At 40.5% G+C, this 13,624-nt stretch overlaps 1 protein-coding gene across 16 annotated transcripts in view; it reads right to left on the reverse strand.

Moving 5' to 3' along the window:
• Window positions 1–13,624, reverse strand: part of syne1b (spectrin repeat containing, nuclear envelope 1b) — a 99,755-nt gene that overhangs the window by 15,881 nt on the left and 70,250 nt on the right. For all 16 annotated transcript variants that reach the window (XM_028000698.1, XM_028000686.1, XM_028000699.1 and 13 more), the window contains 31 exons: window positions 13,156–13,347; window positions 12,661–12,792; window positions 12,257–12,357; window positions 12,036–12,177; window positions 11,812–11,940; window positions 11,557–11,715; window positions 10,269–10,478; window positions 10,047–10,148; window positions 9,812–9,931; window positions 9,515–9,715; window positions 9,021–9,194; window positions 8,755–8,886; window positions 7,943–8,139; window positions 7,719–7,851; window positions 7,029–7,211; window positions 6,689–6,838; window positions 6,271–6,447; window positions 6,011–6,166; window positions 5,762–5,917; window positions 5,437–5,607; window positions 5,210–5,343; window positions 4,889–5,093; window positions 3,919–4,101; window positions 3,674–3,820; window positions 3,425–3,579; window positions 3,135–3,282; window positions 2,959–3,053; window positions 2,611–2,845; window positions 1,937–2,131; window positions 1,139–1,264; window positions 880–1,035 (listed from right to left, as the gene is read on the reverse strand). In XM_028000698.1, the coding sequence (XP_027856499.1) occupies window positions 880–1,035; window positions 1,139–1,264; window positions 1,937–2,131; window positions 2,611–2,845; window positions 2,959–3,053; window positions 3,135–3,282; window positions 3,425–3,579; window positions 3,674–3,820; window positions 3,919–4,101; window positions 4,889–5,093; window positions 5,210–5,343; window positions 5,437–5,607; window positions 5,762–5,917; window positions 6,011–6,166; window positions 6,271–6,447; window positions 6,689–6,838; window positions 7,029–7,211; window positions 7,719–7,851; window positions 7,943–8,139; window positions 8,755–8,886; window positions 9,021–9,194; window positions 9,515–9,715; window positions 9,812–9,931; window positions 10,047–10,148; window positions 10,269–10,478; window positions 11,557–11,715; window positions 11,812–11,940; window positions 12,036–12,177; window positions 12,257–12,357; window positions 12,661–12,792; window positions 13,156–13,347 (4,896 nt within the window). The remainder of the gene's footprint in view (window positions 1–879; window positions 1,036–1,138; window positions 1,265–1,936; window positions 2,132–2,610; window positions 2,846–2,958; window positions 3,054–3,134; window positions 3,283–3,424; window positions 3,580–3,673; window positions 3,821–3,918; window positions 4,102–4,888; window positions 5,094–5,209; window positions 5,344–5,436; window positions 5,608–5,761; window positions 5,918–6,010; window positions 6,167–6,270; window positions 6,448–6,688; window positions 6,839–7,028; window positions 7,212–7,718; window positions 7,852–7,942; window positions 8,140–8,754; window positions 8,887–9,020; window positions 9,195–9,514; window positions 9,716–9,811; window positions 9,932–10,046; window positions 10,149–10,268; window positions 10,479–11,556; window positions 11,716–11,811; window positions 11,941–12,035; window positions 12,178–12,256; window positions 12,358–12,660; window positions 12,793–13,155; window positions 13,348–13,624) is intronic.

The raw sequence follows: 13,624 nt of genomic DNA on the forward strand, positions 1-13,624 counted from the left end.
GAGAGCAATTTTATCTATGAAGCACAGGAAGCAACTCAAAGCAGAAAATCTTGAGGTTTCAGCAACGCTCTAACTTTGCAATGGCGCAGCCAGAGACAGAAACATGAACAAAGATCTGTAAAAAGAAACTGTCATCGGTTTGAAACCCTTGTTCAAAAAAAATAAATAAATAAATAAACTAAACAAATAACCACCATATAAATACTATAGTCTATTCCCTATTTTTAAACCTATATTATGAATGGTAGCATGATGTAATGGTGACTGTGGATCAACGTTCATCTTAGTTACCTGTACATTTATTTTTATCTTTTATTAAAGTTTTGACATTAGCAACACCTTGTGGTTTCCTGAGGGACTACATACTCATCAATATGTCATATGTCATCCTAGTAATATGTACTGCATTAGTGACCAACACAAAGTACTGCAAAATTATAACAAAATTCTATCTACAGTAAAATTACACATGGTTTTCAAACTCTTTAACAAATAAAAATCTGAAAAGTGTGTCAGAGTCAGTTCTCTGTAAAACCACCTTTCAATTAGATGTTCAAAGCTTGGCTGAAATCAAATGAATGTCTAGCATACCAGACTTTTTCTTAAAAACAGAATACAAAACAAAAAAGCATATAGTTTTCTTCTGTAACAAGCATGCACTACCTTATAAGTTGGTATATAAGAGCCTATCGGCTAGCATAATAAAACCCATTGATGTTTGTGGTTATAACAAAAATATCTTTGAAAAAGGCAAAGGGTTCTGAATACTTTTGTAAAAAGTAAGTTAAGGGTTAGTCTACGTTAAAAAAAGACAGCTGTTCAGGTCATCAGCTAGAAAGATGCAGATATAAAATGACTCAAACATAGAGAGGACTGTACCTGGTGGCAGATTTCATCCCACTGTCGATGCAGAAGTTCAATTCGCTCCTGCAGAACAGAAAGATCCTCTGCGCTGATGTAACAAGATACAGACTCTCTCAGCAGAGTGAGATGAGCCAAATCTCCAGTCCAGCCTTCAAATGTGTTCTCCAAATCCTGTTAATAAGGGGACAGGATTTACTATCAGAGAATCCATTCGTAATCAGCCAGTTTCTACAATTTAGTTTTACTGAAAGAATAAAAACAGCCCTGCGGATACCTTGCAGCGCATCTGCTCGGCTTGGAGATCTTCGTGGTGATCAGGAAGAGGTTGAGACAGCTGCCGCTTGAAGGCTCTGAGTTTTTCAAGTGATCCTCCAATCCCCCTCTCGCACCTTTCCCAGTCCTGCACATGAACACAGATACACAGGTAAACTGTAGGAATAAAGGCACTAAAAGTGATGACGAATGACCTTTTGGGCTTTATTTATTTGTTTGTTTTATTGTCAGATGGTGACATTTACATTTCTGATGGTAAATTCAACGAGTACAGAATTGTATATATGAGGTAAGTTAAAAACAAACCAAAAACAACAAAAAACAGTTCATTCCACTGCATATAACACTTCACTTATGACTCTACCTGGGACTTGTAAAAGAAGAAATGAAGCACATAAAAACAAATAAAACTCCAGAGAGATAAAGTGTAGCATTACATGGAACTGTTGATCAATTTTACAATAAATTGAATCAGTAAATATTGATAAATAAATAAAAAGCAAACCAGAATCAAGTGGTATCCTTTCTGACATATACAGTTTGATATATTTTCCCCATTTATTCCAGGGCTGGAAAAATAATTTACCTTTAAACTGTGAATGTTATTTTTTTCATCTTGTAAATACCTGCTACTATCTTTGCCATTTCTAGGACTTTTTTTTTGTCGCATAAAATCAAAACTAAATGCAGACTACATAGCATTTGGAAAAATGTGAAATTTATACATAAGCACCAACGATGCAAAACCATGAATTTGTTCCATCTGTTCATTAAACTGTATGTATTCTGTTTGCTTTACCTTCAGAAGCGAGCTCAGCTCTTTCTTCTGTTCCTCTAGGCAGGTGCTGGCTTGTTTCCACCTGTCCTGGATATCAGTCAGCTCCGTCTGCAGGGTCACCTCGGCTCGACCGTCTGCAGACAGGAGCAGCTGTCTGCCAGCCTCTATCGTCAAGATGTAGCTGCCCTGCTGATGCTGCAGCACCTTTTCCTTCAGCTGAAGAAGAAAGAGTGAATCTCATGAGGCAACAGAACCCCCAGCATCCTGCCCTACCAACAATTTCACATATTTTGTTCAGTATTAAATGCAAAGCTTTAAAAAATGAACCACATTTTTTGGAGTTTTTCGTGTTACAACCATAAATGTCTTTAATTGAGATTTTGCATGTTTTGGATCAACACAAAGTAGAGAATAATTGTGGAGTGGAAGAATTTTTTTTTCCACAAATATAACTTTAGAAATAGTGGCATTTCTTTAGATACTGTGATATTACAAAAATAAAATCTAGCTTGACTTGAGAAGTCATGCAATAATTACTTATTAGAGTCCATGGTGTAATTAAAAAATATGTTCTATGAAGGTTTTAGAGGTTTGCGGTGAACAAACACCATCATGACAACCAAAAAACAAAGTACAGATGCGTAATAACCAACATCTCAAAAATATTAATTATTATTATTATTATTATTTGGTACCTGGACAGCATCAAGCATGGAGCGAGCTTGTTGTAGAGGGATCGTGTTTCCTGACTGAAGCACCTCTGCAGGGTGGGAGACCTCCAGAAGCCATTTGCGCAGCTTCTCTACCATCTCTCTGTAGCGCTGCCACTGACGAATGAGACCGTCAATGATGCCCCGCCTCTGCTGAGCGCGGCGCACCACGCCTTGCCACTGGTTACTCAGGAGAGTCAGCTTCATGTTGAACTCGTCTCTGCCAGCAGAATCCATTAAAATGAATTTCTGACTCGCAATAAAGTTTGGATTTAATAGTTCAGACAAGACAAATAAATCACTGTGAATAAAAAACATGGTAGGATCTTTCACCTGTCGTCTACTTGACCTTGCTCCAACATCCTCTGTCCATCGCTGATGATTGAGTGGAGGATCTGCTGGCGGCTGAACATTTCAGCTTGGAATAACTGGAATAAAAATGTGATTACCAGCATGAAAGAAACAACTATCTTTAGTGTCAGGATGCTTCATGTGGGATGAACTCAAACCTCATGGGCTTTTTGCTGATCTATTAAGCTCTGGTAGTTTCCAGAAATCTCCACAGCCAAGTTATCTTCTGTTTGTAGCAGGAAGTCCATCCATGTTTCACATTTTTCAAGGAAGGTCTGCTGCTGCAGCAGGAATGACTGAAGCTTGCTGCAAGAAAGCAAAAATAATTTTAAATATGGTGTGCCACAACAACAATCCCAAATCGAATCCTTTTTGAAATCTCTTTTAATAACCATGCCCTGTATTCTGTGGATTATTAATAACAGTTTTGGGGATGCACATGTCACACCTGAATCTCTCTGTGGTCTGGGCTGAAGCCGTCGACCAGCTTCTGTTGAGGTTCTGCATGCGCTTGATCTCCAAATCGTTGAGAGGGAGCCGATACCCAAGCTCATTCAGATGCTCCAATTCAGGCGTCATGCTGCTAAATTTCAGCATGAGCTTCTGCAAAAAAGCAGGAAGAAAGGCATGGGTTCTTCACGTTTTGTTCACAGGCAGTTTTATCCAACCGACCCGTGAAAAGAAAGCTATCAGAAACCTTGAGCTCCTCCATGCGGTCCTGGATGACGGTCAGGTCAGTGCAGCCATTGGGATCTTGAGCTCTCAAAGCGTCCTCAGCTTCAACCAACGAGCAGCCCAAAGACTCCAGCTGGTTATTAAAAGTTTCATAATCCTGAACTCCAGTCTGACAGAGAAGACACGCAAAGATGCGACGTTCATGAACACTTACACAATTAATATTTATGCAGAAATCTGTCATTAATATTTTTTTTTCTTTTTTACCTGCAAGGCGGTGAGCTGTCTGTTTAGGGCCTGCTCCACGCCCGCCAGGCGCTGGCTGAGGGAGAGGTGGTCTGACTGGACAGCAGATGCTGCTGAGGTGTCCACCTGCTGCTTCAGCTGCTCTCCCAGCTCTTGGAGAATCTGAAGGGAGGCCTGCACTGGAACCTGTGATCGCAGCAACTCCTGATGAACAGGACCACACAAATAAAATAAAAAAAATCAGAAACACCAATATTTTATTGGAGTTTTACGCAATAGAGCAACAATATTGAGTGATTAATTGGAAAAATTAACCACTCAATGATAATAATAATAAAAACACAAGAGTAGGGCTGGAAGATGTGGCTTAAAAATAAAATCTCTGGTTTTTTAATACCAAATTTGATTTATGATTTTAATCGTTTTCTTTCTTTTCTCACCTGTTTTCCTAAAGAAATACAAATAAAAGAAAATATCTTAAAAGACTGGCTTTTATTTCAATAATTCTTTATGTGTGTTGACCTGAATTCAAAGTCTAAATAAATTGAAGCTGTAAACAAGATGGTTGTTCTTGGGCAGGTTAACACCACACAAACACAAAAAAAGCATTTGTGGTAAAAAAAAAAAAAAAAAATCAAGATTTTCCAGAAAGTAAATCTTCAAAGACAGAAAATTGATTAATCGAAAAAAACGGATAGCAGTACTATGAGTCATACACTTCCCAAATCTAGCTTTAGAGGCACAAATAAAGTTATTCTTGGAAGAAAGACATAACAGAGTCATGTCAGGGACATAGCAAACATGAACTTGAACTTTTTTGACCTATAGAACAAAATGTGCGCCAGAAAACTAACACTGCACATCGTAAAGCTCGGAAACCTTTTCTTCAACGCCGACAGTAAAACTAGTCTGAAGGGTCATGACCGGCTGGCTTTTTGTACAACAAAAGTCGTCTGGAGCTAAAACCCATCATCACCCTGGTCCAACTCACGCTGCACTCTCGGATCCAGTTGGAAACTTCCTCATCAGCGATGTCCTTTCTGCAGGTGCTCTTCAGGAGCTGGTCTGCTTTCTCCTCTTGCAGTTGAATGCTGCTGCAGCTTTGCTCGTGGAGTTCTTTGTAGCGCTGCCACAGCTGAAGCAGGGCTTTGCTGCTCTTAAGACGCTCTGCTATCTCCTCCAGTAGGCCAGTCCATCTGAGTGTGTAGAATGAAAGACTAACATTAAACTTACTCAAAGACTAATTTTTTTATATACGAGCTTTGCAGAAAAGAAAAAGAATAAAACAAGTATTTATTTTTTGAAAAATCACCTTGCATTGACGTCCTTGAGGGAATTGTTGAGGGAATCCGACACTGAAGGATGACACTCCCTCAAAAGTTGGTGGGTCACAGCTCCAAACTTTCTCAGACTGCTTTCCTGTTTCTCCAGTTCTTCTTGCAGATCCTTTACAGTAAAATACACAAATGTATGCTGAATGCTAAACACATCCTAATGCTAAATTATGTGATCAGAAATCCAAAATTTATGTTAACGGACCTGCAAACTTTGCACTTGCAGCTGAACAGCTTCCAGAGAACCGGTGAGGAGGCGGAAACGGGACACAGAGTATCGTCCTTCCATCAGATAGCCATTGATTTCCTCTGAAGCCCGCTTGTACAGACTCCACTGATCCAGCACTGAAGTCAGGCTAATCTTCAGTTGTCCTATCTGTTAAAGATGAAATGTGAAAACACAGAGAGACATTTTGTGCACTGAAAGGTCAGCTCCGAAGAGAAATCAGCAACAAACAGGATATAGAACTTGCAGGAATGAAACCCAACAACTCAGATAAATATGTAGGCTGAAGTAAAAATCTAAGTACCAAGTGGTCCAGATTGGCCCAGGTGTGATTGACGCTTTGGAGGGTCTCCATGACGATAGCACAAGCCTCATCTGTCTTGTTCTGGACAAGAGCACAGCCCTGCTCCTCTACTCTCTCCAGTTCTTTCTCTTTTTCTTTCAACAGCTCTTCCATTTCCTAAAAAATATTCAAAGTTTTCCCATCAAAAAACTAAACCTACATACTGGAAAGATGGTAAAGATGTGATCTGGAGTAACATGTCAGACATACCTGACAGTCTTTGAGGGCATTTTGCACTGACGTCAAGTCTTCTATTCTGTGTTTCCTCTTTAGCCGTTCTTCTTGAGACGTCATCCAGGACTTGAGGATCTGAACACTGGACTCGTACTCCAGCCACATCTTTAAAAGGCTCTCCAGGAACTGGATCTTAATTTATTAAAATGTAAAATAAAATATTTAGACTTTATGGTACACAGTTAAACAACACAAATAAGATATGCTGTAATAATCTCATTAAATTATGGGCTCACCCTCTCGTTGATGCAGCCTTGTAGGATCTGCCAGCGTCGGTTCATGGCTCCCAGACGCTCAGCGAAGTCGGTTTTGTCGCTGCGCTTGCTCTCCGCGTCCTGACCGCTGATCTGTAGAACTGACTGGTTGACAAAGTCCACAGTCAGCTGCTTACAGCTTAAATCCACTCTGAATCCCTAAAACGGTGGAAAACGGGGGAATCAACCAAAGGATTCAATCACAGATTTTTAACATGACGAATTATGAGCCAAATTTTAAAAAACTTGAATGTATATTTGTTAAAAAAGGCAGAGAAAAGTCATTTTGATTACAGCTTTTATATTATACATTACATCTCTTAAAGTCAAATTAAATTAATGCTGGGATTCAATAACACTATTTAAAATAGTAAGCTGTGCTAATATAAAAAAGTACCACCTTATATTTTTGCAAGTAGTCTTGAATCACATTTGATCCAACAGCGCTCTTGAGGTTTTCTTCATCCTCCTCAATCACACTCTCCATCAGTGAAATCCAGTTACAAAGTTCAGAAATGGCATGGCGGGAGGCCAACTTCTCCATTTGGATCTAAAAAAGAAAAGAAAAGTGGATGAATGTATAACAACAGTTTTAAAATGGAGGAAGGAAATGCATGTGTCGCAGGTTTTGGGTCAACAGTCACATCAAAAGTGTGTTTCCGAGTGAAGGCGTGGGACAAGGTGATCCTATTTGCCCTGAAGCAGCTAAGTCTGTTCAGCGTGGCTGAATGTGACTTTACCTGATGCAGTTTCTCTTGAACCACAGGGATGCGCGTGAGAAGCTCTGCCCACTGGCTGTCGATGCGAGCCAAGTCGGAGCGCAGAGCCACCGTGTCCACTTTCTTTAGCCGCAGCAGCTGGTTTCCCTCTGAGACGACTGAGCTCTTCAGACTCGACTTCCCTTCCACCTCTTTGGAAAACTCCTGGAGGGAGAAAGTCATGAGTTGAGTGTTTTTCAGTGAAGACATTACTGGGAAGAGATATGTGAACATGTTAATTATATATTTTCTTGGAATTTAAAACAATATACTTGAGAGATATACCTATGTCTAAATGGAGAGATGGAGATAAAAGATGAGTGAATATATTACTTGTTGTAAGTAAGAAAACTATCACTAGCAAATGGCAGAAAGTAGAGTCCCCTACTACTGATGACTACTGATGACTACTGAGGTAGTCATCAGTAGTCTGTTGACTACTATGTAGTTGACAGACTACTACACTGAAAATCTATTTAAAAAAGAAAAAGATCTTAATGTTGTGTTGGACTGGACCTCTGCATCAGGTAAAGTCTATTATTAAAACTCTTCGATTCGTATCAGGGACAAAAGGTTCTGATTAGAAAGTCCCTAAAATATTCAGACACACTGTTTGAGAAAAAGAAAAAAAAAGGAAAAAAGAAAAGGAAAACTGTGTGCGTGTGGCCTCACAAGAAAAGCAGCCAGATGGTCCCTGACGGTCTCCAGCTCCTGTGGGACCAACATGGCCTGCGTATACCAGAACTCCAGACGCTCCAGAGCAGATTGTAGCCACTCACTAATCTCCAGGCATTCCTTTTGATACCTATAGAAGCACCATTAAAAATGATACATAGAGATGTACAAATATATACAAGTTTTGTAAGTTAGTTAAAAGTAGTTGAGGTATTTCTGACCTGGTCCAGTGTTTTAGGATTGCCTCCAGGCGTTCGAGCTCCTTGTTGACTTTGGCTGTATTGCTCAGCCAGTGTTCCCCTAGCAACGCCAGCTGATTCTCCAGTGCGGGACAGCAGACCGACTGTAACAGACGCCTACCATCGTCCAGCACCTGGTGGAGCTTGTGCTGGTGCTCTGTCAGTCTCCCCTTTAAATCCTGTAAAGAGTGGAGCACACAAAAACCAAATTTATCTTTTTGTTTTTGCTGGACTGGAACCTGAAAAGAGCTAAGCAAAAACAAATTGACACGATGATTCCAAAGTATCTTGTGACTTTTGCTTTGCAAGCCTTTGAGAAGTGTGCTAGAAAATACTTCTGCAAGAAATGACTTCTATAGGGGTAATTTCTATGAGAAACTACTACAGTAACGTCTGATCAATCGGATCATTGCAAAAACACAAAATCTTACCAAGTGTTTTTGGTCTAGTTTCTAGTGCAAAATAACTTACAAGTAACTTTTGAGGATAAAAACGTACTAGTTCCAACAGCAGATAATTTTCTTTATAATGGGACGTTTCTCCCATGGTATCAGTGGAATAATCTGCCAGTGGAACTTGTACTTTTTCATTCATATTAAGGGATTATTGACTTAAAACAAGCTCCTATATCTTGCTGAAAAGTTACTTTTGTCTTAATTCAAGTGTGCTAAGATATTTGCATTAGAAACTAGACAAACAATACTTGGTAAGATTTAGTTTTTTTGCAGTGCTCTGGCTGAACTATTAAATATGAACACATCTCGCCCTAAAGCTTTACTGCTATCATGTCGCACCTGATACAAAGAGATTCTGTCCATTAATCTCTCTTCAGTTTCTTCCACCAGGCCAACAGAGGGAATACTTCCTTCGACTGCCTCCAGCTGCCGGTTAAGATCCTGGTAGTCCTGAACTAAACGGCACCAAGTCTGAGAGGGCGAAAAAAAAGTGGACAATTCAATCATGACGACAATAACAAATAGCAGAATGTGAACAGTAATATTGCTTTGTTCATGTATATATTGGTTTAAAGTTTGTACAGAGCATACTACATTTTCCTCACCTCCAGGATACTTTCCAGTTCAACTCCTTTGCTGTGTGCTTCTTTCAGGACACTCCGAGCCTCAGCAAGCGTTTCCTCCAGGTTTTGGTTTTCTTTGGGAAGCATAAGGCAACTGATCTTTCTAAAATATGTCTCTGTTAGAATCATGTGGGACTCCAGACCCTGGAAAAACTCCTAGGAAAAATGACAATGAATGCAATTATTGGGTTGATTATAAACATTCACAAAGCCCACTATTCTAAGTAGCAATGCTTTAGTATTCACACATTTTGCCATGTTACAACATAAAACTATACTATATTTTACTTTGATATATTTTACTATGAGAAGGAAAATACTTTAATTACTGCATTCAGAAAATTTTAAAACACAGAAACAGAATTTTCTCCCCAATCCATCCACTTAAGTTCAACATAAATTCAATGTACATAATGTATTTCATTCTTATTGTCAAATTCTTGTTACAAACTTCAAGGGTTACAAACTGAAATTACCTTGTGTTTATCAAGATGATTTTGAACCTCTTCCACAGAGCTCGCCACAATTCTCTGGTCAGCCGCCATCTTGTCTTTAGCTGTGTCAACCAGGTCAGTCAAAATCTGCAGCGCACGCTCATATTGCTTCTTCAGAGCAATGTTTTGGTTCAGCCCGCTGCGTCTCGACCCCACCATCATCAACAGCTCCTCGTACGAATCCTACACGCAGAAAACAAGTGATGGTTTTATTTGCCAAAGAGAATAATTACATTTTGTGATAAGAAGCAGCTTTATCTAAAAATTATTATTGATTACCTGGAGTTTAAGCAATTTGTTTGCTGAAATCTGATCAGGCTGCAGTGCTGCTCCTCTGGTTTTCAGCTCTATGATTCTCTGCTCAAAGTCCTTTAAGGTTTCCTCTGCACTCGCAATGACCTGATAGAAGTGAATGGCATTTATGAATGATTAAAAACTAAAAATATCATTGATCTTGGACTCTGCTTCTCACTCACATTGAGAGTAAGTCTGGTTAAGATCGTACTTTCATTACCTCCATTTGTTTTGAAGCTGGTCTATCCATTGCTCCAGCGAGGGCTTGAAGGATCTGGCATTTAGTCTCAATTAAAGCAGTTTGGAGAAGCTGCAGTTCAGTCTGTTTCAGACAAAAGATGACAAATAATCTGATTGTAAGATGTGCAATGACAATGCTACAAATCAGTACAATAAAATAAAAAAATGGTGAAAAAATAAAGAGGCAAAGTAAAGGGTAAACCTGGTAGGCGGTGAGGTTGTGTGCTCTGGTCCTCATGTGGTCAAGCCGCTGACCCAGAGCTCCACCAAGAGTTCCTAATCTCTCCTTGAGGCAGTCCAGGTTGTCCTCCAGCAGCATGCGGTCTTCATGTTTCAACCCTGAAGACCCGGCTAGCAGAGCCTGGCTGAGCTTCACCTCTTCTGTCATGTGTTTCACATCTTTTTCCAGGATCTGTAGAGAAGATGGAAAAAGAAATAGCTGGGTTTATTCAAATAACATTCAGCTTTAAAATTGTCTGAGAAATGTAGCGCATATAAATACACAAGATCTGACCTCTCAGGCACATTTAACTTCTCTTTTCAATCAGTCTTTGTGGTGATTTGAAATCTGGTCAAGTCTAAATTCTTATCCTGAACATGATGTTTCAAAACCTTCGAGACGTGAGTGTTTTTTACACCTTTCTATGCTGTTGTGATCATAAGTGGAGGATGTCTGTCATTACATGTCAGCATGTTCTGTAAAGTGAAGGGTCTTACTTTTCTCACATAGGTTCTCAGAAAATGTTTGAGCTCTAACCAGTGAGTTATGTGTTGAATGTGAAATTTCAAACTTTTTAAATTACATGTGAAAAGCCTTGAGTGAGTGAGGCTGTTTCCAGTGGCGGCCCCAAGAGGGATCTAGGGGGCTGTGACCCCCTCATGTTCAATTAATAAAAAAGGGGATACAGAGGCATCTTCTTCAATCAAGATAAACGCAAAGCCAGATAAATAAATAAATGTTTTACAAAATGTAAATAGAAAAAATATATAAACACTTCTTTTGTTTTTCTTGTTCTGGCCTCAAATGGCCACCATCTTGAAAATTTTTCTGGGAGTGCCACTGGCCGTTTCAAACCTGAAGATATTTTTTAAGTCATCAGAGGCAGTTTGTTTTGCGTTCCTCGCTTTCTTCTGCTGTTTAAACATGTTGTGATGAAAAAAAGAGTAGAAAACCCCCCTGGCTCACTGAACCAGGAAGATCTGATCAACCTGCCATATTTGGTTGCATTGGTCCTTTTCTACATTGGTCTAACTTTAAATTCGTGCAGGGAGCAGCCAGTTCACCACTTGCCCTGTTAGTAAATTGATTTGAAAGCAAAGTGAGGATTTCTGATATTTTTGAACAGTTTAAAATACCTTATCAATACTACAAAATTAAGATTATTTTTTTAGAGCCATACAACCACATGTTGCAAATAAAAAGTACCTTATAAAGGCAAAAATTGGTAACTGATCTAAAATGACTAATGTAAAATCTGTCACTTTTATACCTCTTGATTCTGTAACTGGGTCTCTGCATTTTCTGCCATGAGCACAGAGCCGGAGAAGACGTTGTTCTCCACTCCATCCAGCCAGGAAGACGTGGTTGACACGGCTGTGAAGAGCTGTTGCTCCATCTGAACCACCTGGGTTTCACCTCTACCTCCAGCCTACGTACAAAAATGCATAACGAACAATATTATTTCATCAATATTTACCAACAACATACAGTAGGATGAATAAAATTGTGTCAGGAAGGTGATAACCTGAGTGGTCATTCCTTCAACTGTCTGTCTGAAGCTGTCATAAAGAGTTTTCAGAGAGGAGTTATCAGGCTCAGTGTCTCCCTTAAACAGCGGCCCAGCTGATGTCACGCGTGTAGCTCTAGAAAACACCTGAAGAAGAAAAGAACAGACAGAACAGTAAAAAACAACACACATTATGATGTCTTTCTGTCACGTCCATATGTGGAGAAAAAAATATGCGGTACCGGCTGCTTTTGGTCCTGCTCCAGAGTTTTTTGTAGAAGCTGCAGTTTAGTTTTGAGCTCCAGTCTGAGGCTTTCCCATCTCTGCCTCATCTGGTCTCGTCTGCTCTCAGACAAAGCTGCAGGAGAGAACGGTTCTGTTGTGCTGCGGAAACAAAACACATCTGTGATTAGTGCTCAGTTTATTAAAGCTCAATCAGATCTGAGTTGCATCGGTAACGTACCTGGCACTGCTGGGCGACGCTTGCTGGATGAGAATTTCCTCTCCTCTGCTCGCCACTGACTGCAGCAGCTTCTTCTGCTCTGCAAGCTGCTCCTCCAGTTCCTTCAAAAAACACACACACTGGTTACATCCTGATGGAGTAAAACATACTTCAGTCAACAAGACACGACTTAGGATTTATCCCGATCATTTGCCATAATTCTGAGTGTTCATGCCTCTCTTTAATTTATTTACAATTTGCAACCTTGCAATTTGTAAATATTTTTGGATTTATTTTTTTTGCAAAAAATAAATGCAAAATTTCTCATCTAAAACACATCTATAAATGCGTTTGTCAGCGGGTGAACGTGGCCGGTGTGACTGGAAAAGCACCGTACAAATTCACTCCATTCAAACCACTGTCACCTTCTGTCTCTGCAGACTGTCTTCATGCTGTTGTGTCCGTGTGGTCCGGGCTTGGACCAGCCAGTCCTGCACGCTGGGACTCGACGAGAGACTGGAGTCTGATTCACTGTCTTCAGGCTCTTGCAGAGAACCCTACAGAGGCAGCAGTTTATAGGATTGTAAATCAGGCTAACATCCAACACTATCAAAACACAAAAACACCTAAAACCAGGGGTTTCCTAACTTTTCCATTACACATGCCCCCCAAACAACATTAGCTTCTGACCAGGGACTCAGTATCAGAAATTCAACATCTGACATCGCTCAGAGCACAAAGCATAGAATTAGACTGAATAGATCTCCCCATATGGATTGGGCCCATTCTCACTGATGCCTGATCTACGATTCTTTTCAATATCGGGACTGAAACAATTATTATTATTACTCAGTGCGTCTCTAGTTAAGGGCCCTGCGATGTCCTTCGTTCTGTTGCACACGGTGAAAGAAAGTGCTCACCTGGATGCTCAGCTGTTTGTCTTGTAGCATTCTCTGCAGCTCCTGTAAGCCGCCCTTTAACGTGCGCAACCTCGCAGCCAACTGCTCGGCCTCCGCCCTGGTGTCTGCCCGGCCTTCCCGCAGCAGGTTCTCGCTGCGCACTGACAGCTCGGTGAGGGCCAGCACTTTTTCTTCGATCTCCAGCAGCATGCTCTGCAGAAGCAGCAGCAGAGAGGCCAGCTCATACATGATGTCTCCACTTTTTTTGATCTCCTCAACTCTATGCAGCAGAGCCTCTGGGCAAGGCAGCTTTCCCCGGCCGCAGGGCAGAGGACGCTCTCATCCTCGGCCCACCTTTCCGCCCTGGTCTCCTGTGCAACATATTAGCACTAATCCTTCACGCGCCGCGCTCTGCGGCACACATCCACTCAGACAAATTCGATAACAGTTCTCTTGCGGTAAAAAACATTCTAAATCCCCAGTGTTCATC

Source organism: Xiphophorus couchianus, chromosome 19, assembly GCF_001444195.1.
Source record: "Xiphophorus couchianus chromosome 19, X_couchianus-1.0, whole genome shotgun sequence".
In the NCBI taxonomy this organism is placed as follows: Eukaryota; Metazoa; Chordata; class Actinopteri; order Cyprinodontiformes; family Poeciliidae; genus Xiphophorus; species Xiphophorus couchianus.